This window comes from Fonsecaea monophora (assembly GCF_001642475.1).
Source record: "Fonsecaea monophora strain CBS 269.37 chromosome Unknown Scaff52, whole genome shotgun sequence".
NCBI lineage: Eukaryota > Fungi > Ascomycota > Eurotiomycetes > Chaetothyriales > Herpotrichiellaceae > Fonsecaea > Fonsecaea monophora.
Window position 1 is genome coordinate 76,772 of NW_019173983.1, and position 26,140 is coordinate 102,911.

Here is a 26,140-nt window from a genome sequence, read left to right on the forward strand (position 1 = left end):
TCCAATCCCCAGTAGAGGCTATTGATCATCTAGACCAGACAATTGCGATACAATAGATACACCCAACCCCGTACCAAGAATCGGGTCTTTTATATATTTTTCCCCGTTGGTCAGTTAAGCCTGTCTTTACAATTTTGCCCCGGGTTTCGTGGCCTCCTCTCCCGTCGTCTTGTACCCGAACAGATACGCGGCGACCTTGCGCATCTGGACTTCCTCGCTCCCCTCGGTGATGCGATATCGCCGGAAGTGTCGCCAGATGTGCTCAAAGGGGTAGTGTCGCGAGTATCCCACGCCGCCGTGGACCTGGATGGCTCGGTCCGCGGCCTCACAGCACAGGCGGTTGGCGTAGTAGTTGCACATGCCAATCTTGTGGCCCAGCTGCTTCTCAATGGCGACCCAAGGCGCCTTGCCGTTGGCCTTGGCCACTGCCGTGACCTGGTCCATCTCCACCGCGGTGCGGAGGATCAGGAGCCGGAGCATCTCGGCCTGAGTCGCGAGCTCCACAAGCGGCCACTGGATGGCCTGGTTTGCCGACAGAGGCTTTCCAAACACCATGCGCTTTTTGGCGTACTCGACGCTGCGGTCTACGCAGTACTGCGCCGCACCGCAGCTGGAAGCCGCCTGTCGAATCCGGTTCTCGTGCGTGAATGTCTGGGCGATGGCCAGGCCATTGTCCAGCGGGCCAAAAATCGCTGACGCGGGCACTTGGACTTTGTCAAAGAGCACGGTTGCGTGGTCCGTCGGCATGTTCAGCGTCCATTCATACGATGCAACCTTCAGCCCCGGTGTCTCTCGGGGCACGATGAAGGCCGTGATGCCCTTGGGGTCTCCGTTGCGGCCAGAGGTCCGGGCAAAGACCATGCAGTGCGTGGCGGCGTGCATGCCCGTCTGCCATTTCTTGTTGCCGTTGATCTCGTACCCGGGCTCGCCATTGGGTAACGTGATGGGCGTGGCCCTTGTGTCCATGTGGGTAGCGTCAGAGCCGTGGTAGATCTCGGTCAAGCCAAATGTGGCCTTGAACTCGCCCTTGATGCTGGCGGGGATGTACTTGTCCTGCTGCTCCTTGGTGCCATAGTGGTGCATCATGATGATGAACGGATTGTTGCCGACGACACTGTGCTCGTTCTGCAGGTCGTTGGCCAAGCTCACGCCGCCTCCATAGACCGGATGGGACGCCAGGTGATACCGGATGGCACACATGTACAGGTTCAGGTCCTCGCTGGCAGAACCGCCGAATTCCTTGGGGAAGCCGAATCGGTAGAATCCAGCTTCATCGGAAAGTTTGCGTGCTTGCTGGAGGAGTTCCTCCCAATCATGACGAGGGAGGCCTAGGTTGTCCCATTGCGTTCGCGAAGATTCGCGGCGGTGGTCGAAGAAGCGGTTATTGTCGTCCTTGTGCTGGAGCGGCAGGATCTTGTCCTTGATGAATGCGTCGACGCGCGATAGATAGTTTTTAAGCTCGGCGGGATATTCGAAATTCATCTTGTCTCTGGGTCGGGAAATGCAGCTGGGGGCAAGCAAAAGAACTGGAGAGGGGCTCGACACTGGTCTTGCTCAAGAACAACTTACCATCAAGTGCATTTTATCTGGGTTGACAGCTTTGACTTTGCATCTTGGCATGTTGTCGGCTTTGTCGAAGCGGAGTAAGGCGAGGCTGATGATGGAGAAACATTATCCTCGGATGCAGCATCCCTCGGTTCACTGACTTGGGCTAACAACTCATGCCACTTTGGGTGGTTTGACACTGGCACATCTGACAGATCTTCAGTATTGGGCTTGTGCTCTGCCGTAATTGGGACTCCGTGGAGCACCAGTGGATCGGCAGGATTGGCTTCCGTTTTAGCCGTATGGCCGTGGACACCGAGGCACCTGCGAATCTGGTCCCGGCGCCCTCATCAGCCTTGTTCTAGGTAGATTCTCCAACGATCTGAACGATCTGTGGAACGGGCCTCGCTCGATTTCGACCTCGACTGTTGCTGTGGCCCGTGGGCGTCGTCAAAACATCTTTGGGCATGCTTGTCTCTGTGTCGGTGTCGGTCGAAATAATCGGGCCACTACAGATGACTTGTTTTACGCCATCGATTGCCAAATCGAACGAGGGGAGAAGGGTCCTCAGAATTTCCTTGAGTTGGGGACGACTTGCTGCTAATGTTCAGGTATGCAGCCGTGGCAGCATCAAGTGCAGACAGCGGAATGGCCTGTCATATGTGAAGCCTTGGATCCCGGAACTCCTCTACCGTCTCAAGTTCAGAGACCATTCAGTGATGATGCACAAGACTGGGAGTCTGGCAAAACCCATTTTGGTGATGGGATCATTAGCTGTCCGAAGAGCATATGGTTGTTTTATGCCTAGAAGACGTGGCACGCAACTGCTTCTACTCGTACTCGGTGCTGTTCCAGGCACAGCACGTTGGGACCCCAAAGATGCCGAGTGGCTCTGTCTCGTCATCAGTTCTGCGGGCGTTCTGTGACTCGTGGCCATGCCAACTGCAACCCCTGATGATTAACCCCCCCAGCGCTTTTGGTATCTTGCCAGGGTTGTCTCAGACCAGTGTCGGATGCTGCTCGAAGACTTGAAGGGTGCACATGTCTCAATCTCGTTTACATACTAGACTCAGCAAGATGAGAATGTCAGATTGCAAGGCCAGAGCATCCTTCTTATCCGAAGGTGCAGTCGTCTGGTTTCCCTCCGACATGAGTCTCATGCATATGTGGTTCTAGCCATGTCTCTGATGGCTCCCCGCAGACGAATTCCGACTTCCCCATGCCAAACGCAAAGATCCTCCTCTTGTCCGTCCACACAGATAGGCGAACAGCCTCTGTGGCTGGCGGTGATGATCTCGAGCGCGGTAGGGTACGTTATCAGATTCCAGGAGAAGTCAGCATCGAGGGTTTCGAGGGAAGGCTATACCCAGGTGAGTCAGGAGGCTGAGTAGAAGCTGAGACCATCATGGCACACGGGCAAGCAGCACACGTTGGACGCTGCAGCAAAACGAGGCTCCAATCTCGGGATGCAAGCCACGGGAGCGCCAAGCTTGAATAGTTGCGGTGCACTAAGCCTTTTTGGGAATCTCCCTTCTCCTTTTTTCAACTTTCCTCTCACTTCCAACATTTGCACCAAGACAACAGTTGATTCTGTGGCTTGATCACGAAATTTTGGTCCAAAGGAACCCACAGGCATAGCGCGACTGTTGCACCGTTCAGAACTCAACCTTCTTTCGGAACGGTGGACCGGGGTATTACGCCAAAAGTGTCTCCCTTCTTCAGCTGCCAAACAAAGAACGGCGACTATCCCCCAGTGGTGCCAGTGTCCACAATCATCATGTCACTGGCCTGTCGAGGCCCCCGCCGGGAGAATCTCATGCGTCTTCCAGCCATGTGGCGCTGATCTCTAACAGGGTGCCAACCTAGTAGCTTTTGATATGATTCGATGACCCTTTGGACAAGGGTTTACAGAACTCCCAGAAGGGAGTAGACCACATGTGCGTCGTTCGCGCTTTGGGCTAGGTAAGATGGTGCTGCGGAGAAGGCTCAGCGTCGAGCGACGCCATCTACTACTCTACCTGCACATCCCTCGTCTTCCCTCCCTCTTCACTTTTGGTAAACCATCTTTGCGTTGTCGATTGGCACGCGTCCATTCGTTCTTCACCACAGTCGCTCTTTTTCCTTTGAGCTGTTGCTCAATGCAACATGCTGCCATTCTTTTATTTCCTTTTGTTGTCTGATGTGGCTTTTGGTGCATTGGGAAAATGGGACGGTTTCATGCCATGGAAGAAGAATCTGCTCGAACGCGACGTCGAACCGACCTGCTCTTGTACTGATCCGATCGCCGCCGAGTGGGCAACCAACAAATTCTTTGCGGATGCTGCGACATCTGCTGCGACCCCGGCCGGTTATTATCAAGCATTTAAAAATGGACAAGCATGGGTCTCAGGAGATGGGTTTATTGGACACACGACGATTGATGAGTACGATAGCGGCATCTGCGCAGCCATTTGCAATAGCATTGACGAATGCTCCTCGTTCGAAATCTACTTTGAGAAGGAAATCGGCGGACCAGCTCCAGCAATCAAGTGTTCTTTCTGGGCTGGTTCCATCAGCCCTGCTGGTCCAAACAGTGCAAATGCGGTCATCGCTGGTTGTAACGGCTACACTAACAGCACCTTGACAACTCCGAAAGGATTCGATGTGCCAGTATTCATTGCGGGCTCGGCGATCCATCCACCGCCGACCTCTGGGGCATTCATGGGCTCAAAGATCTTCTATGGCCCATTTGACACAGCATACTGCGCCAAGGAGTGTAGCGCGATCGGATGTAATTTCTTCAACACCTATGTTCTCTCTAGAGACGGTGTGAGCCAGGGTCAATATTGCGACATGTACGCTCAGACGTTCGGACCGGAATGGGCCACTGAAACTGGAAGATCAGATGGGAACACAAACTATACCATCTCTCACAGCTTCACCTGCCGTTCCGCTGGAGAAAAACGTGGTGAGAATCATTCCAATACCGGCAGCAATGGTGGCAAGGGAGGATCTTGGGAAGATCATCATCCCTGGCACGGGAGCAATCCCTATGCAGGCAATACTGGGAGCAGCTCCAGCAGTAGCTCAAGCACTTCGAAAATTTCTACTTCTGCAGGGCCTTCTGCGACCTCTAGCAGACCGGGAGGTAACGGTACCAGCCACACTAGACACTCACCATCTGCTTCGACACCAGTTTCTCCCACGGATGGGCACACACAACCTGGAGGGGGAACGGGGACACCATCGACGTCTGCTTCCAGCACGCCCACGAGCAGGCCTGGGAACAGCTCGGGAACCCTGAACCCAGTTGATCCTACCACCCGGAGACCTTCAACGACTCCAACCAGCCCGAGTGGCTCTTCGACTGGTGGTGGCCCAGGGCATTCAGGACCTGTTGAAGCGACTAGCTCGAAGTCGACTCCTTCCGGATCCGGACGGCCTCCACACTCGTCGCTCAGCAAGCCGAACCACGAAAGCCAATGGCTCGACTGGAACAGTTCTCAGTCATCGAAGACCACGGAGTTATCTTCGTCAACCACCCAAGAGCCTGTTGATGCGTCGACTACAGAGACCAGCTCGTTTTCCAGCGGGCGGCCAGGACAGCCAACTCGACCTCCGGGTGGTCGCCCACACTCTTCATCAAACAGAGGGAATAGTGGCTCTGGTGGCTGGGGGGATTGGGGATTGCCAACGGGACATAGTTCCTCCGATACTTTGACTACGACGACCACCTCGTCGAAGCCAGTCGAGGCTGCATCGACGAAATCTACCACCTCTTCCGTCCATTCTGCCAACCCCACTATTTCGCACCCCACGCGTCCAGGAGGATGGCCATCACACAGCGGATCAGAGAAACCGTGGCTAGATTGGACGTCATCGTCCACTTCAAGCTCTCTCATCGTCGATGACCTTACCACAACTTCTTCTACACCATCTACATCTTCTGCGTGGCCCCGTCCGAGCAGCTTCACCTGGCCAGCAGAAAATGGTACAGGAAAGGTCTGGCTGGATTGGACAACTTCGTCTTCAACTTCAAGCCTTCTGCCTGTTGACGCTGCAACAACCACCTCGATCCAGCCAACTACCACTTCCACAGGTTACTTCAATCCCAGCAGCCGCTTTGCTTGGCCCTCGGAGAATGGAACAGAACAGATCTGGCTGGACTGGACGACATCTTCAACTTCAAGCTCCTTGCTTGTTGACGCGCTAACAACAACCTCAACACTTCCAACGACGACTTCGACTTTGTCGAGGTCGGGTGGCTCCGGCTGGCCCTCGGAAAGCGGGACACAACGAGTGTGGTTGGACTGGACCACATCGTCCACCTCTAGTTCTTTGTTTGTTGATGCGGCAACAACAATATCGACGACCACCGCTACCTCGAATGCGGTGAGGCCTTCCGGCTCTACCTGGCCTGCGGAAAATGGTAGTGCATGGGAAGATTGGAGTAGGACATCTACGTCTACCTCGACCAGTCTTGCCGTGGCGGACGCAACAACTTCTTCTCTTCCTACAACCAGCTCTGGGGCAGTTTATTCTAGTTGGCCGTTTGAAAACGGCAGTCTATGGCTCGACTGGACCAAGACAACTTCATCTTCATCGACCGTCCTTCCTGTCGCCGATGCTACAACTTCTTCGCCTCTTTTGACCACCACTTCTCAGACCACTTCAAGAGCAGCTTACACCGGGTGGCCTTCTGAAAATGGTAGTCTGTGGCTGGACTGGACGCGGACATCTTCATCGACGTCGAGCGTTCTCACTGTTGCCGATGCCACTACGACTTCGCCCCTAGGCACGACTAGTTCCATACCTAGCTATTCCGCCTGGCCATCTGAGAACGGCAGCGCCTGGTTAGACTGGACACGAACGGTTTCAACTTCGACCTCGAGCATTCTATCTGTTGCCGATGCCACTACAACTTCACCCCTGGGCACGACTACTTCCGAACCTAGCTATTCCGCTTGGCCATCTGAAAACGGCAGCGCCTGGTTAGACTGGACACGAACGGTTTCAACTTCGACCTCGAGCATTCTATCTGTTGCTGATGCCACTACAACTTCACCCCTTAGCACGACCACTTCAAGATATGGATATTCTGCTTGGCCGTCTGAGAACGGTAGCGCCTGGTTGGACTGGACACGAACAATTTCAACTTCGACTTCAAGCATTCTCAGTGTTGCGGATGCCACTACGACTTCTCTAACCACAACTAGTTCTGAACGTGGATATTCTGCTTGGCCATCAGAGAGCGGTAGCGCCTGGCTAGACTGGACACGAACCGCTTCAGGATCGATCTCGACCTCGACCTCGAGTGTCCTCAGTGTTGCGGATGCTACTACAACTTCCCCAAGCACGACTAGTTTCAAGCCTACCTATTCTGGTTGGCCATCGGAAAACGGTAGCGCCTGGCTAGACTGGACACGAACAGTTTCGACCTCGACCTCTAGCGGTCTATCTGTTGCAGATGCTACGACGACTTCTCTAACCACAACTAGTTCTACACCTGAATATCCTGCTTGGCCGTCAGAAAACGGAAGCGCCTGGTTAGACTGGACAAGAACGATTTCGACTGCCACTTTCACTTCGACCTCGAGCGTTCTATCTGTTGCGGATGCCACGACCAGCTCTGGACCTGGATATTTTACTTGGCCTTCAGAAAGTGGCAGCGCCTGGCTAGACTGGACGCGGACAATCTCAACTTCAACTTCAACGTCGAGCCTTCTTAGTGTCGCGGACGCTACAACCAGTTCCGGACCTGGATATGCTACTTGGCCATCAGAAAGTGGTAGCGCCTGGCTAGACTGGACGCGGACAGTCTCAACTTCAACTTCAACGTCGAGCGTTCTATCTGTTGCGGATGCCACGACCAGTTCTGGACCTGGATATACTACTTGGCCATCAGAAAGTGGTAGTGCCTGGCTAGACTGGACGCGGACAGTCTCAACTTCAACTTCAACGTCGAGCGTTCTATCTGTTGCGGATGCCACGACCAGTTCTAGACCTGGATATTCCGCCTGGCCGTCAGAGAGTGGTAGTGCCTGGCTGGATTGGACACGGACAGTCTCAACTTCATCAACGTCGAGTGTTCTTGGTGTCGCGGATGCTACAACCTCTTCTCCAAGTACGACAAGTTCGAGACCTAATTATTCCGTCTGGCCTTCAGAGAGTGGCAGTGCTTGGTTAGACTGGACACGAACGATTTCGACTTCAACTTCAACCTCGAGCATTCTTAGCGTTGCGGATGCGACTACAAATTCACCTCTTAGTACGACAAGCTCACGACCTAGTTATTCTGCCTGGCCGTCAGAGAGTGGAAGCGTGTGGCTAGACTGGACGCGAACGATTTCGACATCAGCTTCGACATCCTCAAGCGTTCTTAGCGTCGCGGACGCGACTACAAATTCGCCTCTCAGTACGACAAGCTCAAGGCCCAGCTATTCCGCGTGGCCTTCGGAGAATGGAAGCGCGTGGTTAGACTGGACACGTACGATCTCGACGTTGAGTTCTACTTCCAGCATTCTTAGTGTCGCCGATGCCACAACCTCTTTCTTGAGTACGACAAGCTCAAGACCTACTTATCCCTCTTGGCCTTCAGAGAGTGGAAGCGCGTGGTTGGACTGGACGCGAACGATCTCAACATCAGCTTCGACTTCCTCGAGCGCTCCTAGTGTTGCGGACGCGACAACAAATTCGCCTCTCAGTACGACAAGCTCAAGGCCTAGTTATTCCGCTTGGCCTTCCGAGAATGGGAGCGTGTGGTTGGACTGGACACGAACGATTTCATCCACCTCCAGTGCAGTCTCAGTGGACGCGGAAACCACAAGCTCTTTGGTCGCCGCCACTTCGACTCAGAGTTCTAGACCATATGGCTCAACTTGGCCGTCGCACAGCGGCAATGGCTCTTGGGAAGACTGGGCAGCAACAACAACGTCCGTAAACCCGACGAGCTCTTCGGAATTGCCGGTTGATGCTATGACCACAACAAGTTCAGTTTCGTCGACGACCTCCATCGCTACACATCCGGGCTACCCCGGCTTCAATGATTCAAATTCTATCTGGCTTGATTGGAATCTGACGTCGAGGACTTCGTCGTTGCCAATTGAGGCTGTATCTACAGCCACAACCTCGAGCTCTTCCCTATCCCCAACCACGACCAGCTCGACTTTTGGTTACCCTGGCTTTAACGACTCGAACTCCATCTGGCTAGACTGGAATCTGACGTCCTTCTCGAAGACACAGACTACCTCTGCCTTGCCGGTCGACGCCGCAACTACAAGCCTGAGCTCCTCTTTAAGCACAACCACGAGCTCCAGTTTCGCATATCCCACGACAGGTAATTGGACAGGTCACAACGAGAGCGCGTGGCTAGACTGGAATTTGACTGTCACCCGAACAAGTACGCTGTATGTCGACGGTCAAACAACATCATCCTCGATCGCAACCACTACGAGTTCAGTCAGAGCTTATCCGACCGGGAGTTGGACCGAGTCACAGTGGCTAGATTGGACCAGAACTACGAGCTCTGGGATTGTATCTACGACCTCGAGCTCGCAGACAAGCTATCCAACATTCCCGGCCTACAATGGAACGGGCAATTGGTCCGACTGGCTGTCTAACTTGACTTATAGCTCGTCCTCAAGATTTGTTGCACCGCAGACAACCACTTCCTCCGTTCTTTCCGTCGATGCTACTTCTCTGCAACCTACCTCGTCCACCACTTCCGTTGCAGGATATCCGACGATTCCAGCCTATAACGGCTCATATCCTTCGTCGAACTGGACCGACTGGAATGGCACAATCCCGTGGAACGTGACTGACGGCAGAGGTTCGACCACAACGTCGACATTGTATGTGTCACCAACGGCTACAAGTTACACGTCAGGATCGACATCAACAATGGCCTCTCCTGTGGCGCCTACGACGACTTCGACCTGGGCTTACAATGGCACAGGCAGTGGTAACTGGACAGACTGGGCCAGTAATGGGACGGCTCCGCTGAACTACACGATCCCCCATACAAATTCGACCAATTCGACGGCAGGAGGTGGTAACTCGACGTATCCCGCCGGCAGTTCCTCTGGATGCAGTGCCACGGCCCCTTCGCAACTTCTGGAGAACCCATCGTTCGAATGCTCGGGCACAGGGTGGAACCTTGACGAAGTGGATATTGTCTGGGGAAGTGCCTCGGAGTCGTTGACATCTGCTAGGCGCATCCGCGATATCTTGTCCCCTGACTCGGCATATGACGGCAAAGGATTTGCCCGCTTTGAGCCCACTTTCGAAGATGTGACTGCCACTTTGTCGCAGACTCTTGCCGCTCCCGCCACGAGTGGATCGTATTGGTATTCTTTCGCGTATAGGGTTCCCTCTTCTGGCGTTACACCGGATGAATGCACGTTGACAGTTTCGAACGATGAAGGAACACTGGCAACATTGGGATCTCTCTCGGCCGCAAGCACCTGGACGATGACCGGCAAAGAATTCCAAGTCACATCATCGGCGAGCACATTCTCTCTGGTGTTTAGCTGCTCCGGCGTTCAGACTGCCTCACCAATTCTTGATATCGACAACATCAGAATGGGTATGGGCGGCGGCAATTGGACTGCTGTGAATGGAACCTCGGGCGGACACAGCAATAGCACTGGTCTTCCGACTTGGAGTGCTCCTTCCAACATTACGTATAGCCCGCCACCAACCAACCTGACTCGGCCGGACGAAGCCGGCAGCCCAATTGACTATAGCGGAGGAGCTGCTGCAGCGCCAACACAAACCACCTCCAGCACTGAGCCCGTGACCACTTCGACCGTGCTCGCTCCAGCAGCGCCGACACTTGCTGATTTCGAGATACCCGCACCTCCGCCATCTTCCTCATCAGCAGTACCAACGACTTCATCTCCGACAGCTCCAGCTGCAGCTACAGGCGCATCAGGACCGCCGGATGTTAGTGATCCTACGACATCGGCGGACCCTGTAGTCGCATCGACCACGGCTCCAGCTGCGGTTGAAGAACCAAGCACAACAACAGCGACGTATCCTTCCAGCACGGTGTTTTCTTCAAGGAACCGGGTCAAGAGGCACCGATATCATCGGAACTAGGAGGAGATGATGTATGTTGATGGGGTAAGTTTGGGATTTTTCAGGGAAAGGGGGAAGCGACCTATGGGCACAAGCAACAGATAATACCCCCCAGAGTGTTTTCTCTAGGTAGTTGACTTTTTATTAATGACTTGTGTGTTTCTTGACAACCAAGATTCGGACTCCTAAGCAAAGCAATTCTTCATGATCTTTCGGAGGGGGGCGGAGATTAATTGGCACCGCTGCAGTCGCCCATGGCCACTTTGAGTCTTTTGATTGCATCTTTCTGCGAACTGGGAAAGCGAAGGAAAAATGGGAAAAGGAAGATTCAAGGCGCACTACGGACGACGACTGTTCTCTCTCCCCTCTCGTCTTTGTTTCCTTCACTCACTCATTCTCACAATCTCGCTTTCTTTTCTTTCTTTTTTCTTCACGCCACAAGGGATTGAGATTTTCGGGGGACCTTTCATGGGGTTTGGACGTTTTCCACATTTCTACATTGATTGGATATGAGAAATTTGGTGTGGGCGCCAGTGATGATTGTGCGACTCGACGGGTGCTGTACGGAGTCACGAGGATATATGTACCGAGTACAAACAATGGAGTGTAGTGGCGCTTTTCCTTTTTCTTTTCCGTGTTCCGCGATCTGCCCACTCTTCCTCCACCTGTAAGGCTGGCGCAGATCTTTCTCGCTTGTGCTGGTGTACCCGGTGCCGCGCTAGCTCCGTTCGCTCCTATGATGATTGAAGACTAGGAACTGAGTATCGAGCACTTGTACCAAAAATGTATGTATGTACATATCTTCGTCAGGAAGGGCTTTCCCCGTCGTCCTTCTCGCTCTCGCTCTCCGTGTAATGAAGTGCCTTACCATGGTTCCGGCCAATAGGTTTCAGGAACCTCGGGGCTCGCATGAATCCTACCTTTTTCTCGTCAAGGGGCAGTTTGATTGCGTGACTCCCAAGGTATGGGCATTATGGATTATCAATTGTCCTCTCAAGCCTGGGAAATTCCATATTCCATCTCCTTCACGCACGAGTATCGAGCATGGAGATTTCATCTGCCCTACAAGAAACAATAACAACGCGTCGCCCACTTAAACACGATCATCTCGGACGTTTTCCCGCGCACCAGCTTCATCTGTTTTCCTCCAATGTAGTGCTTGATCCCTATATACTCGTCTCGCCGTATGTGACGGAGAAGTGTGACCATCCGGCCCGAGAGTAGTCAGGGGACCCACTATGCAGTCGGTAGCAAGACACTAACCTCCGGGGCTCCACCTGCCATGTACCAAACTAACCCGAAATAGTCAGGGGTGGCCATTAACGATACTGAACATGCCAATGAGGAAATCCATGACAACCTCAATGGAGAAGGCCACGGAGGAAGAGAGATTTGCTAGAGGAAGCGGACAAAGCTTGTGCGGACCCTACAAGGACGACACGAGACGAAGACGAGGAAGTAATCGAACATGCATACTCACTTGTGTACTTCTCCAGAGACCTACCCGGATATTTCCCTATGTCATCACCCTTCTCTTGATACGTCTCTTCGAGAAATACTACGTTCTCGAGTTTCATTCAACCCTTCCTTTTTCCATTTATTCATCGGACAATTATTCGGACAGGGCGTCCCTGGACCGGTGATTTGTGGCGTTTGTGGCGCTTGGCTTTTGCGGGATCCACTTCCTCCCCTCCTTTTTTCCCTTTCTCCTTTCACTCTGCCGTACATTCAACTTTCACTTCACACATTCATGTCCGCAAGAAACGTCTCCGCCATCTATGAGTACATACATCCTCGCCACTGCACATCACTACTCGTAGGATCGTGTACCGAGCACGGAGTTGTTTACCGTCATGGCTGTCTCACGCGTTCTACTCCACGACGATGCTTGCGATATTGACAGTGGTGATTACGATGATGAGATTTTGGGCATGGAGGAATCTCCTTGGGAGAGATCTTCTCCATCACCCGCCTACTCACTCTCCGAATGATTGACCGGGTTTCGGTAACGGCCAGTGTACCAGGCAGTGGCAGCGGCAGCAGCCTCAGCCTCGGTCTTAGCATCGGCATTGGCTTCGGTATTAGGGCTGGTATATTCTACACTGGCATCATCACCGGCAAGCAGTAGCAGTTGACACCAACGAAGCAGAATCCCCGTGGGACTGACAATCTGCAATCTGCAATCCCCTCGTCCTCGTCCCTTGTGGAGGAAGAAGGACGAGAGACCGGACTTTCATTTCCGCCACCGCAATACAATGACAGACTCTGGCCAGATTCCCAGAAACAAGACACATGATTTCCGTTATGTTTTTCCTCCACCACCCCGTCCAACCCCGGCTCCCTTTCCATTCTATTGCATCTTCCATATCAGACACACAGATTACAATCACGGTTCCCAACAAGTGGACATGCGGTGGCTCGATTATTGCCAGTTTTAATCTTAACGACTTCTGTATAGAGCGTGTTTGTGTCTATCTGTGTTTGTATACCGCGTTCATAGGTAGGTCCATACACACAGACATACACACATGCCTCTTCATCAATGGATGGATGGATGTGTATAAAAGGTCTGTGTCCTCTCGCATCGTTCAATCAGTTCTATCCAGCAATCGACAGTTTCAGTTTCTTCACACTCCTTTGACTCGGCAACGAGGCCATTCATTCATTTATTCGTTCGTTCGTTCATACTGACCACAGTCATTCATTTCCCCTTCTAAATCTCACCCCTCAGTCACTCCTTAAGTTACTCACAGACACAAGATACAAAAACACAAAACATAATGAAGTTCTCCAGCACCGTCGCCGCCTTATCGGCTGTCGCGGGCGTCACCCTTGCCATTCCCCAGGGAACTTGGTACGGACGCCCGTTCCCACCTTACGACTACTCAGACAAGCCTCAGAGCATCGACGCTGCCTCCCATGGCGGAGACAGCCACGGCGCATCCGCCAGTGGCACTAGCACTCGCGCCATCGTCGCGGACAGGGCTACGACCACGACTACAACCACTGCCTCGGCCACAGCGAACTGGAATGACTGGAGTGTAGATGGCGCGCACACATATCAAACTCAGAGCATCGACGCGGCCTCCCACGGTGGCCGCAACGAGAGCCACAGCGCATCTCACTCCACCAGCGCAGCCGCTGCGGTGGTGGCTGCGAACACCAGGACTACGGCCACGACTCTGGCGAGCAGCATCTACCGGGCTGCAGAAGGCACACATACATACAGGTCTCAAAGCATCGATCCAGCATCCAGCCGTGGCAACAGCGACAGCCACGCCCACCGCGCATCCACGACCACGACCACAGCAATCTGGAACACCTGGGCCGTCGAAGACGCACACACATACAAGGCTGAGACCACTCACGCACACGTCAATGACCCTAGCAGTGCCACTCCGGTGAGGGCTGCGACGACCACGATCACCACTACGACGAACAACAACAACCGGCATGTGGACGGCACACATACGGCCTCCACGACCACCGCCAACAGCAACGACTGGGACATCTGGGGTTTAGTTGATAGCATCAACTCGGACATCGCTGCAGTCTCCCACAGCGGCAACGACCCCCACGGTGCATCCACCACAAGCACTCGCTCTTTCGCAGCGGCGGCTACGACCACGACCACAACCGCAGCGAACTGGAGCGACTGGGTTGTGGACAGCGTCGACGCACACAAGGCCCAGGGCACCGACCCAGCTTCCCACGGCGGCGACAGCCACGGCGAATCCACCACTGGCACTCGCTCTTTCGCCGGGGTGGAGGCTGCGAAGACCACGAGAACGACCACAGCGCACCACAATAGTCGGGCTGTGGATGGGGCACACACGACATCTACCACCACGACCGTAGCTGAGTGGAGCAACTGGGTTGTCGACGGCGCAGACCCGTACAAGTCTCAGAGTGTCGATACAACCTCCCACAGCGGGAAGGACAGCCACGGCACAACTGCCACCAGCACTCGCTCTTCCGCCACAGCAGAGGCCGCGAAAACCACGACCGCGGATTCTGCCAACTGGAACAATTGGGTTGTCGACGGCGAACACACGTCCACCACCACTACAGTGACCCACAAGTCTGTGGAGGCATACGAAACGTCTACGACCACAACCAGGACCACGGACCCTGCGGATTGGAATAACTGGGTTGTTGACGGCGAGCACGCAAGCACCACCTCGGGGAACCATAAGAGTGTGGACAGCGCACATACGACCTCCTCGACCAAGGCCACAACCACGACCACGACCACTGACCCCGCGAAGTGGAACGACTGGGTTCTAGACGACGCACACACCACGAGCACAGCGAGCCACAAGTCTGTGGATGCGCACGAGACCTCGACAACTACAACCGCGGCCGCTGATCCCGCCAACTGGAACAACTGGATTTTGGACGGCGAACACACGACCACGACCACGACGAACGACAAGAGCATTGACGCGCACACGACTTCTACGACGACGACGGCCAAAACCGCCATCACGGATCCTGCCCACTGGAACAACTGGATCGTGGACGACGCACACACGAGCACCACGTCAGCCAACGACAAGAGTGTGGACGCACACGAGACCTCCAGGACCACAACCTCGACGACCACGATCGCCGACCCGGCGAACTGGAATGACTGGGTCGTGGATGACGCACGCGCGACCTCTACAAGCATTACCACGAGCACAGTGAACCACAAGGACCGGAGTGTCCACGACAGACACACGACCTCGACGACTTCGGACCCTGCAAACTGGAATAACTGGGTTGCGGACGAAGCACACACATACAGCCACACGACCACGACCACGACCACGACCACCGCCGCCGTCGCTGCCACCACAACAACTTCCACCTCCACCAGCTCCCACAGCAGCACGACATGCCTCAGCCACCCCGCGGCCTCCAGCATGGTCGACAGCTTCGCCTCCCTCCTGAACGCCTACGACGACGCGACGGCCGAGAAACTCCTCTCCCCCTCCTTCACCGACACGTCGGACTCGATCAACTTCTTGGCCGGCAAGCCGTTGGGCGGCGCGGCATTCGCGAGCAAACGCGCCTTCCAGCAGGGCCAGGGCAAGAGCCAGAGCCAGGGCGCGCAACCGCCCGTCACGTTCGACGTGCTGTCCATCGACGCCGTGACCTGTGACGTCATCGTGTTCCGGTGGGAGGCTGTTCTCGCCAATACTGGTGCCGGTGCGGGTGCCCGTGCCGGTGTTCCCGTAAAAGGCATCAACATCCTCCACACGGTCAACCCGACCGGCGCGGCCGACGGGTGGCAGATCGAGCAAGTCTTTTCAGAGTTCAACTCGGCCGTCTGGACCGTCGGGGCTGGCGGGTCCTGTGCGCCGCCTCCGGCGCAGCAGCATGGTCAAGCTCAAGCGAAAGGACAGGCGTAAGCTCCTTCGCTTTCACTAGGACAGGACAGGCCACAAGACGAGACAAGACAAGACACCTCACACACACACACACACGGCTCAGAGAGTACTTGACCTGACCTGACTTGAGGCAAAAGGTTCACAAGTCCCTACAACGATACATATGTTGTGGGCACGACGAGGTCCGGCCAGGTCAGGTTAGGACACCGCGAGACAGACCTCCCTCCCTACCTCCTTTCGAAAAGAAAAAAAGAAAAAGAAAACCCCAAACAAAAAGTATGATACATGCACGACACCGGTAATAATCACGGGCTTGGCTTAGCTTTGCTTCATCACCCTTTTTGATATTTACATGGCCACGAAAAAAGAAAAGAAAAGTTATCGGAAGGGAAGAAAAAGTTATTGGAATAATGGACAAACGGGCAAAAACGGCAAAAAAGGCAAATGCAAATTGACAAGTTGATAATGTGACAGACGGAAAATCTCCTATTTTTATGGCGAGGGGTTGAGCATGCTTTTTCTGTCTTTCTGTGTGATATATATTTCACATAGGTGTACGTTTCTCGTGTTGGTAATGTCAACGTGTTGGCTTCCATTCGTGTTATTAGCTCTCCAGATTCTGTCATTCTTGATCAGCCCAAAGTCCGCATCGATACTTTGTGGGACGTGTAAGCTTGGAACATGACATGCGTGTACACATTTATCATCTATCTTCTCTGGCTTCTCTAGCCTCTAGTATTACCTGCGGCCATCGCTCATAAACGAGTGTACTCAACTCATCTCGCGCAGCACTCCGTCTACACTTCAGTCTCAACAATCCTGACTCCAATGTAGCTGTGCCATTCGGGGCAACGTGTCAAAGCTCGAAAAGTTTCCATCTGCACTGATCCAGTCACTGGTGTTGCCGCTCAAGTACTTCCCCGCCGCCGCCGAAAAGAAACTCGTGACGTAGACATCGACCAGCGTCGAATCCGAGGTGTTGGCTCCAACACTGACATTGGCTTGCACATAATGTGGAGAAGAAGAGAAGCCCTGGTTGATGTGCACGATATTGTCACCGTCGTTGCCAAAGTCGTCCTTGGTGACATAGCCCGGTGTCTTAATCAAGGTGGTGGCATTGACTGGCAGCGGGGCGCGTTTGAAGACTTTGTCGGTCTGCATATTCGAGAGCAAGTTCTTTGCTGAGGACCAAGGGGCAGTCATGCGCAGCCAAAAGTTCTGATACGGATTCGTCTGATAGGCATTGTCGATGGTAAATGGTCCCTTCAGCAAGTCGTAGCGGAAACCACCAGTGTTGGTGAGGATGATGCGCGGCTGATCGGTACGGTTAGGAGCGACCACGACCGCAGGAAAGACCACATTCGTGAGGTAGTTGAATAGACTTTGATTCGAGCTGATGGGGAACCGGTCGAGATAGTAGTTATCCGGGCAGCAGCCGAGTTTGTTGGTCAACACTGGCAGACTGTTCACCGCCGCGGTGATGTTCTTGCTGATCGTCACACCCAGGCTGGAATTGAATGTCTGCTCGTTGGTGTTGGTGTGGAATTCAAAACTGTAACGGTTAAAGTCAAGATATTGTCTCGAGTAGGACAAGGTGGAGTTGGGATTGGCCTTGACCCCAGGCACGTCCGAGGGTTTCTGGGTGATTTTGGTGGCATTTCCCATGGGCGACTTAGCTTTGGTGACAGCGCTAGGCAGACCGTTGACCGAAACCCAACCCACTGTCTCGCAATACCTCCCCGAAGCAATACCCACGGCCGACGCGTCAAAGACCACGGCGTCACGCACATGTCGATGACCCCCAAAGATCTGGATGGGAATGGTAGGATGATGTTGGCGAATGGCCGCGTAGATCAACCCCCATTCTGGAGAGTTCCGAAGAGTGATATGTCCCGCGACCAGAAACATGTCGATATCCGTCCTCTTGACCTGTTCCTGGAACCAAGATTGTTTGACAGCATCACCAACCGGGGTCACAATGGTTGCATTACTATTACCGGTGAAATTGAAAAGAAAGGCAAAGGACATGATGCGGACGCCCATCTTCGTCTTCCAATACGCATAGCGATCGGAGAAGGGCGTGGGGCTGCCAGTGAGATTGAACTCGACATTCGAGGTAATGTAGCGGCCGGCCCAGTTCGGAGCAAAGTTGTGATATGTGTCATTGGCGGTTTCTGTCGTGTAGAGTTCATGGTTGCCAATTGACAGCAAATCATACGGTAGCTTTTTGAATATGGGCAGGGTGAGCTTCCCGTTGGGCTTCGTCGCATCTCCAAACCCAGTACCGTCATGTAAGTCCCCCGAGTCGATGAGGAGTAGGTCGACGCCCAGCACATCCGCCTTGGCCTTCATCTTCTGCACAAAGTCGGCAAAATCGCCGTAGTCGGCACTGTAATTGTCATCCAGCAGGTGGCCCGCGAGCCAGCCATGGGTATCCGTGGTGTGAAGGAAATTGACCTGACCCCAGTGCAAGTCCTTGATCTGTTGCGGCGGGGTAGGGAGAGCGGCTGGCTGGATCCGTTTGGCCAGGTCATGTCTTTTCATCAAGTCGTGGTCGACATAGCCTCCCAGGACCGGAGATGTCCAATCATGGTCGTCGCATGAATAAGAAGGCTCCAAGAACGCGGCGAGTGCAATTAGCGAAGTGAGCAGCATGGCGGACACCTCGAGAGAGCCCAGATGACTTCCAAAGAACAAGCGACAATAGCTTCACGACAATATGAACAGCCTCACCTTGCTGGCGAGGCAGGAAGAACGGGGCGGCCGGGACTTTTATCTCGCTGTGGTATAAGATGTGCAGGAGCTGCAGAGTGGTGCTCGCTTCATCCTCCTAAGATCCAAGGTGGTAGGTAGTAGAGGTGCGTAAGGCCATCGGAGCTGCTACTGCAGGTAGCCGCAGCATAGCCCTGCCGGATGCGGGAGAGGAAAGGCGAAGGAACCCAGAGTGCCATGTCAGATGGATGGTGTGAGGATGGAAAGGCTCACAGGTTGCCAGGCTGAAAGAGGGCATGATCGAGGCCTGGATCATCAGTGGCTGAACTGGACCACAACTTGAAGCTTACCAGCAGCCCCAAAGCAACTTGCTCCGGAGCTTGAGCTCGGGCAAAGCTTGTAAGGTAGCAGGGTAGCAAGGCGTTGTTCTAGCTCCTTGGATGGCGGCTGGGCACACGACACAACATACGAGGGTCGTTGGGCTGACAACAGCACGAGGGGAGATCAATTGGAGATGATCGGAAATGGAAACCTGATGATGATCATCTTACAAGGGAGGAGCTTTTCAGTGGATTTCAGTCGCCAAGCAAATCCTAGTACGAAGCGAGGAAGTACGAGTATCGAGCACGTGAGTGCACATGGCTCGTAGACAATCACCATCCGCAGGCACTCCGTAGTAGCAGGGCTCATCACCATCCCAGCCTGCGCCCATACATCTTACTTTCCTTGCCAACTTCCACATTGTCTATCTTGAACTTGATATATGGCTCATAGCTCTATACCCAAAGTCTCCAGGTAGCGAATATCCATTCCTCTAACAAAAGTGTCGTACATCATGCAGAGTCTTATTTCAACATGGCCACGTCTCATTTCATATTCATCAACACATGATCGGATTCACCGCAAATGCCCCCTGTGACAGCTTCGTTAGCACCACTATTATCGAAATTAGCAGAAAACACTCACCTGGTTTTGCATCGCCAGTTCAGCAAATCTCCTCTGTACATTCTCGTCATCTTCCAGAAGCTTGTCAATCACCTTGACATCGTCGATGACCCAGAAATCCCGGAAAGCTACCACAATGTTTTCGGTATGCTTGCGCACCACATCATCATCCACCGCGGCAAAGCAGAGTCGGTAGTATTGCCAACCTTTCTCCTCTCTGATTTCGGGCGTAGGGCAAAACATGCTTCCAGGGGCCAGCAGAACAAGGTACGGCTCGGTCGTAAGCCACACCCAAAGCGCTTGGGAAAGTCGTTGATGGTCGACCTCGTTGAAGAGAGGATGTGTTTCAAATCGTGCATGCAACCAAAGGAACATGCCAGCCATAGGGTAATCAAAATCGTACAGCTGCGTCTTGTGGACCACTTCGTATTCAAGGTCATCAGGCGCAAAGGCGTTTGATTTCGGCTTTGACTCTTGAATCAGATATTTCCCCTCTTCCAGAGTCGACGCCATAATCTGCATTCGTCGTTCGTAATTGCCCCGTAAGCCTTCGAGCCATCGAACCCAGCCGTCCGCCTTCCATCCCCTACCATCCTTGCTACCTCCTTTGCCGGGATCGCCGTCGTGGGAGGGTCCGATGATGAGTTCCGCAATCATACTCTGAACGAATCCGCTGGGTTGCTGGGTGCTTGTCTCCGTGATACGCAGGATTCTCTCAATCACTTCAGGCTGGGCTGTGATCCAGCCTAATCGACAGCCCGGAGCAACTGTCTTGCTGAAAGTATCTAGTCGGACGACTCTTCCATCCACATCAACCGAGAGGTATGAAGGGACAAGGCTATCCAAGAATGGAAAACCACTGGATTTGCCACCGGGGGCGGTGTTGTAGTTGTATGAGCTGTCCGAGGGGAAGTTCTCCGATACAAGTTGACCTCTGTTTCTCATGGACAGCTCATTTGCCGAAGGATATTGCAGGTACCAGTACGGATCGTCTTCGATGATGATGATGTCGTATTTTGAACACAGGCCATAGATTTCTTTCCGCCTTTTTAGTGACAGTAATCCAGAGGTTGGGTTTTGGCCCATTCTGTTCCTGTTAGTGCAGTTTATAGTGTGGTCAAGATGGCACTCACGTCACCGTATACATCAAATGTGGTCTCTTGCCCTTGTTTTTGTCCCAGTTCACCAGGACTTCCTGCAGTCCTCCCTTGCCATACGCAACCATTCCTTCGTCGTCCATGGCCACTGGGACCACATTGAGCCCTCGAGGCCGAGCGGCTTGAATGGCATTCATGTACGCGAACTCTTCGCATAGTATGCCCTCACGTTCTCGAATCCAATCTCTTTCCTCGTCCCAGATGTTGCTGAAGCATTCAAGCGCCTTCGAAAATCCATCAGTAGAGCCACAGGTCAAAATCACGTCTGGTCCGTCCTTGTAAGGCACATTGGGATGGAGATTTGTGCGTGCAAAGTCTCGTATGAAACTGTAGAGGGGCGGATATCCCTGAGCGGTGCCATATTGCAGAGCGGTGGTCAGGTCGATCTTGCGCAGGAGGTTTGGTTCGGCGGAATCGTGGGGAACAAGAACGCGCGAGGCTGTTGGAGCTTCTGAGAGACATATCTTTGCAGCCTCAGACGCGGGGGGATCGACAGGCCTGTTGGGAGTGGGCTTGAACCGATCGGGGAGCGCCGTGGATGCTTCCAGCGTGTCATACGGAAAGTATCCTGGGTTTGGAAGTCCTGGTAACGGTCAGCTAGCCAGACTCAACGTCAAAGCGACAACTTGCCTCCAGCAAGGTTTCCGATCCCGGGAATAGCAAAATATTTATAGAAAGCCTTCATCTGGCTGGCAGCACGACGCTTGGTGACCCGCGAATAGAGATGGGACATGTCCTTGGGCGCAGGTTTGTCAGTGCTGGTCGCCATGGCTGCACAGTGTTGGGGCTGTCGGGCTGAAGCGATAGTTCTGTCCAAGGTAAGTCAGTCACCTAAAGAAGGACCCAAATGTCCAAAATCAAATACAACTCAGAAACTCCAGTCAGCGGGAGAATTGTAATCAAGAAGTTCCAGTTGCATTGATCGATGACTATTTGACACTGGCATGGCGTGCGGCCAGAGCCCGACTGCCGACCCCGATAGCGATAAGGAAAGTCCATTGACCACCGGAAGACGCGTTCCGCCAGTGCCTGCTGGAGTGAGGCTAGCGCAATTGGGCGCCCCGTCCCTGGTACTGGCTGGTGCTGGTATATTTATTACTCAGCATCCCCGTCTCTTCGGCATCTTGACCTTCCGCGCCTTTGGGGACGAGTCTCGGTCGAGAGATGTTGGGAGTCCCGGTGCTGTTACCATGCGGACATCGTCATGCTCTGATGATTTGTGTGCAGCTGTATTGATTTTCTAGGCCGCTAGTGAGTATGTGCATGTCGAGTCCATCAACTCCCAGTTCTCCATCATTAGCATAACCCTGTGTCATTCATTATGTTCTGGATGTCACCGTCCATCACGCCCGTCGTTGCTTTCCAAGATGTGCAATGCCGTGGGAGATGCAGTCTCAAATTGGTGGTTCTCTCTTCGTAACCCGCATCCACATGTCGCTTACAATGAAGACTCCTGCACTAAAGGATTTCCATGGGTGCTGAGGGTCGACAATGGTGAACTCGAAATTCCGAAGAAGCTGCAGCAGGGGCAGGTCAGAAACTGTTTTGGAACGCAATCGTCCAAAGAGCAAGTCTGGCACCAAACTTACCTGCGCGAAGACCTTGTTGAGTTCAATGAACGCAATGCTCTTCCCGAGGCACGACGACCTCCCGTACCCAAATACCATGTCGACATTAGCCTCCTTACGCTTGATCTCCTCCGGTGTCCCCTCCAGGAATCGCTCGGGTCGAAACACCCTAGCATCGGGGCCCCACAATCCCTCATCTAGGAACAGGCCAAATGCACAATATCCGATCTTCGTTCCTCCTGGGACGTAGTACCCGTTGAGGGTGTCTCCCCCAGGCGGCACAGACTTGGACTGGAGCCCCGTAACGGGGGGATGAATGCGCAAGCCTTCTTTGATCACAGCTTGGAGATACGGCAATTTGCGGGCCTCCGAGTCCTGAATGGGATCGGAGATGTTGGCGGACGAAAGCTCGGTCAAAACTTTTGCCAAAACCGGCGGGTTGGTGAGGATATGAAGCATCGTCGCACGTATCGCCGATGCTGTGGTGTCGCTGCCGGCGAGGATTTGGACCAAGGTCTCCGTTTCGGCGTCTTCTTGTGAGAGGCCATGTCGAAGGAATGATCCCAGCATGTCCATTCGTGGTTTTGCTCCAGGTCGGAATCTCTCAGCTACCACCTCCTTTGCCACTCCCATGATTTTACCCAGGCCATATGCATCGGTATCCTTTGGCATAAGAAACCTCATCAATGGTGACTGAAAGACCTTGGACAACCCTGGAAACGCTGCACACAAAATCATGGCCGGAATGGAGCTTTCTGTTGTCTGGATATACTGGAATACATCTTCATCCTTCTCAAGGTATCCGAATGCTCCCCCAAAGGCAATGGTGGAGAGGATGTCGAGAGTCAAGTATTGTGCCTTCCGTGCAAAATCCATCGGTTTGAATTCTTCGGGGGTGGAGAGATAGTTGCGTTCGATGAGGCCGACAAGCTTTGCAATACACTCGTCGATTGACTGCTCGAGGGTGGGATTCTCTTTGCCAGCATACTATTGACAGTGTCAGCATCCCACGACCAAATTTGGAAAACAGCTTCTATTCAAATACCCCAGGGGCCATCTTGGCGCGAAGCATCGCATGTCTCTCCTCGTTTCGCTCGGAGAGAATGTTATCACGATCGACTCGAAGGGCATCATACCAGTCAGATCGACGGTACGGAGATCTAGCCGCACCCATTGTCTTGAGTATTTCGGGGTCACATGTGATGAGGTCGTTCGGTCCGATGCGAACGAGGGAACCTACGAGTTACGTGTCAGCCAGAAGTGAATTTTGGCACCCCCCTTTTCAACGGGGTTGTACCATATCTGAAGCATTGTTCCGCAGACTCGATGTACATGGACCCATCCCAAGTGTGTTTGAGCAGCCATCCTTTTGAAAACCCAGCGGAGAAGGGACCAGGGATGTGTCGCAGGCGGTACCAGTCGTAAAATGTCTTTGCGAACGAGTAGATTAAGTAGGCCCCGAGCCCAATACCAAGGTAGGCGAGGGCGAGCATGTTTGCTTCCTGGGGAGTACAAGAGATAGATGTGATGTCCAACTTGTGTTCACCGCGGGGAGAGTTTCAGATCGGATCTCGCATCGTACGTGTTTGCCCTTTTTTGCGGGAGCTCTCCGTGATGAGCAACGGTGCCGATTCCCTACTGTGGATCACACTGTGAGAAGCAAAAGACGAGATAAGGAAGGACTGACAGCCACGTCTGGGGGAAGATGTCGTACAGCAGATGTCAAACGGCGGCACCCAAACGGGTCTGTTGCAGTAGCGTTGGTCTGTTGGTCAGTGACCATGCAGTGAGTAACGAGTGAGGATGGGGTGGCATTGGTTCCATGTTCCTGCGGGTGCGGCGAATCTTGACACCAGGTTCCCACAATTTCTTCACGGCAAAGAGGGAAGCTACACGGGTACCAACCGGGGGGGAGAAGTTGCGTTTCACACATTCACTGCATTCTCGATTTGTCTGGGTCTGGACCCGCCCTTTGAGGTATTTCCTGGATTATATTATTCGTCACCGAACAGCGGGACTGCATATAGCCCAGAAAGTTATTGCTACTACCTCCCTACATGTCAAATCCTACCGCCAGGTTTCCCCAAGTCCTTCAGCTCGCTTACCCGGCCAACATGTGTTAGTCCTAAGCAGCAAACCTGCTGGATGCCAACCACATCTGCCGGCGTACAACATTTTGGCGTCCCGATCGGCTATTGGGGCTTTGTCCCACTGATGGAGTATCTGATGTTTCACCCGTCAGTCTCGCCCATGTCACAGCGCCGGAACACGGAGGGGTTGCTCACATGGGCCAGAACGCATGATACCTCGTGTTCCTCATGTCTTTGCGAACGTCGATCAGAAATGCCTCGAGCTCATCTGCTGTCCACGCTAAACCTCGTGTGAAAAGTGCCAGGCTGATGCCGGACAGCGAGGTAGTGAAGTTGTGATAAGTCCAGATACCTGCAGAAGTCGGCTTCGTGAGCATCTTCGGCTCCATCACATCCGGGCCAGATTGATGCAGGCTCACCGATCTTGGTCAGGGTGGACTCTTTCTTCCATGGGTTCATTGGCCAAATGTAGGGTGTTTCCACCACGTCGACGAAGCCCGTCTCAATCATAATTCCCCTTACAGACTCAACACTGTCCAGGGGACACCCCAGCTGCTTACTCGCTTCGAGCATATAAGCTGCCCATCTGGCCAATGCAGAATTCGCGGGAAGGGTTCCGTCCTCACACGTGAGATGGAACGATATATCTTGTACCTCAAGCATCGCTCCCGGGGCAAGGTTTCTGTGCGAACGATCAGCACCAACGACAAGTTTGAGCTTGGCTCTCGCCCTTACTCGTAGCATTGCCGAATGAACTGCCTCCAGTCTGCAATAGCACCTGTCATGAATCGGCTGAAGATGAAATCGAATTGGTAGCCGAAGACCCATGGTTGCCCGACGTCCATGATCTCGAACCTCACGTTGGGGGGAACACTACTTGTCAAAATGAGCAAACGAAGACCGGGAGTCTGATTAGACTTACTACGTCGGTTGCACAGGGCTGACATCCACCCCGAGCACCTTTTCTCTGTCAAATGTCACTCACGTGGGTTCCATGGCGGCAGCGTCAACTCACCATGGCTTCCGGATGAAGGTCACCTTTGACACCATGTCAGTCGCCCTCTCTTCTCGGAACCGGGAGACGTATTCCCTTACCGTACTCGACGGACCAGATGCCCGTCCCAGTGCCGATATCTAGCACATGGTGCAGATCTCTGGTCTTTTCCACCCCACAGGTCGACAATTTGTTGTTAAAGGTCATCTTGAGCAGATGATGTTGGAGGTCTAGTCAGACCTACCGTTAGCGAACCCGTGATGGAGAGGGAACCAGGGCGAGATACTGTACCTAGACGATCTAGCTCTATCTGTCAAGACAATGATATCAGCACCGTGGTCTCCGACCTGTCAGGTGACAGCGGGGCAAAACACCAATACCTCATCGTTGGGCAGGACATATGCTGAAGACAATTAGTTCCAGGTAAATACGTGCTTCAATGACGTACTTCGCTCGCCGTAGGCGTTGTATGTCCTCCCATGTTCTTGTATGTAATCAAAGATACTTGAAGTCAAAGACGACGTGGACAGAAGATCATCTTCCTGAGTGGTATGTCAGCTTGCCATCTCTGTTTTGACATGGTTGAAGGTTCACATCTCCAAGTGCCGAGTCAGCGTCATCCGCGGCGCCTATGGGCGGGTCCTGGCAAGCGACATCAGTATTCGACCGGAGCCATGTAAACAGCAAAGAGGTGATC

At 53.5% G+C, this 26,140-nt stretch overlaps 6 protein-coding genes across 6 annotated transcripts; 2 read left to right on the top strand and 4 right to left on the bottom strand.

Annotated features, from left to right (window-relative positions):
- Positions 1-126: 126 nt before the first annotated feature.
- AYO21_07052 (hypothetical protein) lies at positions 127-1,482 on the bottom strand (the record flags this gene model as incomplete). Its single annotated transcript, XM_022657009.1, has 1 exon — positions 127-1,482. One exon carries the CDS (start codon positions 1,480-1,482, stop codon positions 127-129), a length of 1,356 nt encoding a protein of 451 aa, XP_022510651.1.
- Positions 1,483-3,762: 2,280 nt separating this feature from the next.
- On the top strand, positions 3,763-10,623 carry AYO21_07053 (hypothetical protein; the record flags this gene model as incomplete). Its single annotated transcript, XM_022657010.1, has 1 exon — positions 3,763-10,623. The coding sequence occupies one exon, from the start codon at positions 3,763-3,765 to the stop codon at positions 10,621-10,623; it is 6,861 nt and encodes a 2,286-aa protein (XP_022510652.1).
- A 2,759-nt stretch (positions 10,624-13,382) lies between these two features.
- Positions 13,383-15,998, top strand: AYO21_07054 (hypothetical protein; the record flags this gene model as incomplete). Its single annotated transcript, XM_022657011.1, has 1 exon — positions 13,383-15,998. One exon carries the CDS (start codon positions 13,383-13,385, stop codon positions 15,996-15,998), a length of 2,616 nt encoding a protein of 871 aa, XP_022510653.1.
- A 789-nt stretch (positions 15,999-16,787) lies between these two features.
- AYO21_07055 (hypothetical protein) lies at positions 16,788-18,632 on the bottom strand (the record flags this gene model as incomplete). Its single annotated transcript, XM_022657012.1, has 1 exon — positions 16,788-18,632. The coding sequence occupies one exon, from the start codon at positions 18,630-18,632 to the stop codon at positions 16,788-16,790; it is 1,845 nt and encodes a 614-aa protein (XP_022510654.1).
- A 937-nt stretch (positions 18,633-19,569) lies between these two features.
- AYO21_07056 (hypothetical protein) lies at positions 19,570-23,852 on the bottom strand (the record flags this gene model as incomplete). Its single annotated transcript, XM_022657013.1, has 7 exons — positions 19,570-19,602; positions 19,656-20,721; positions 20,768-21,374; positions 22,251-22,308; positions 22,381-23,346; positions 23,405-23,595; positions 23,657-23,852. 7 exons carry the CDS (start codon positions 23,850-23,852, stop codon positions 19,570-19,572), a joined length of 3,117 nt encoding a protein of 1,038 aa, XP_022510655.1.
- A 788-nt stretch (positions 23,853-24,640) lies between these two features.
- On the bottom strand, positions 24,641-25,650 carry AYO21_07057 (hypothetical protein; the record flags this gene model as incomplete). Its single annotated transcript, XM_022657014.1, has 6 exons — positions 24,641-24,801; positions 24,869-25,131; positions 25,185-25,322; positions 25,372-25,409; positions 25,465-25,487; positions 25,545-25,650. The coding sequence occupies 6 exons, from the start codon at positions 25,648-25,650 to the stop codon at positions 24,641-24,643; spliced, it is 729 nt and encodes a 242-aa protein (XP_022510656.1).
- Positions 25,651-26,140: the final 490 nt, after the last annotated feature.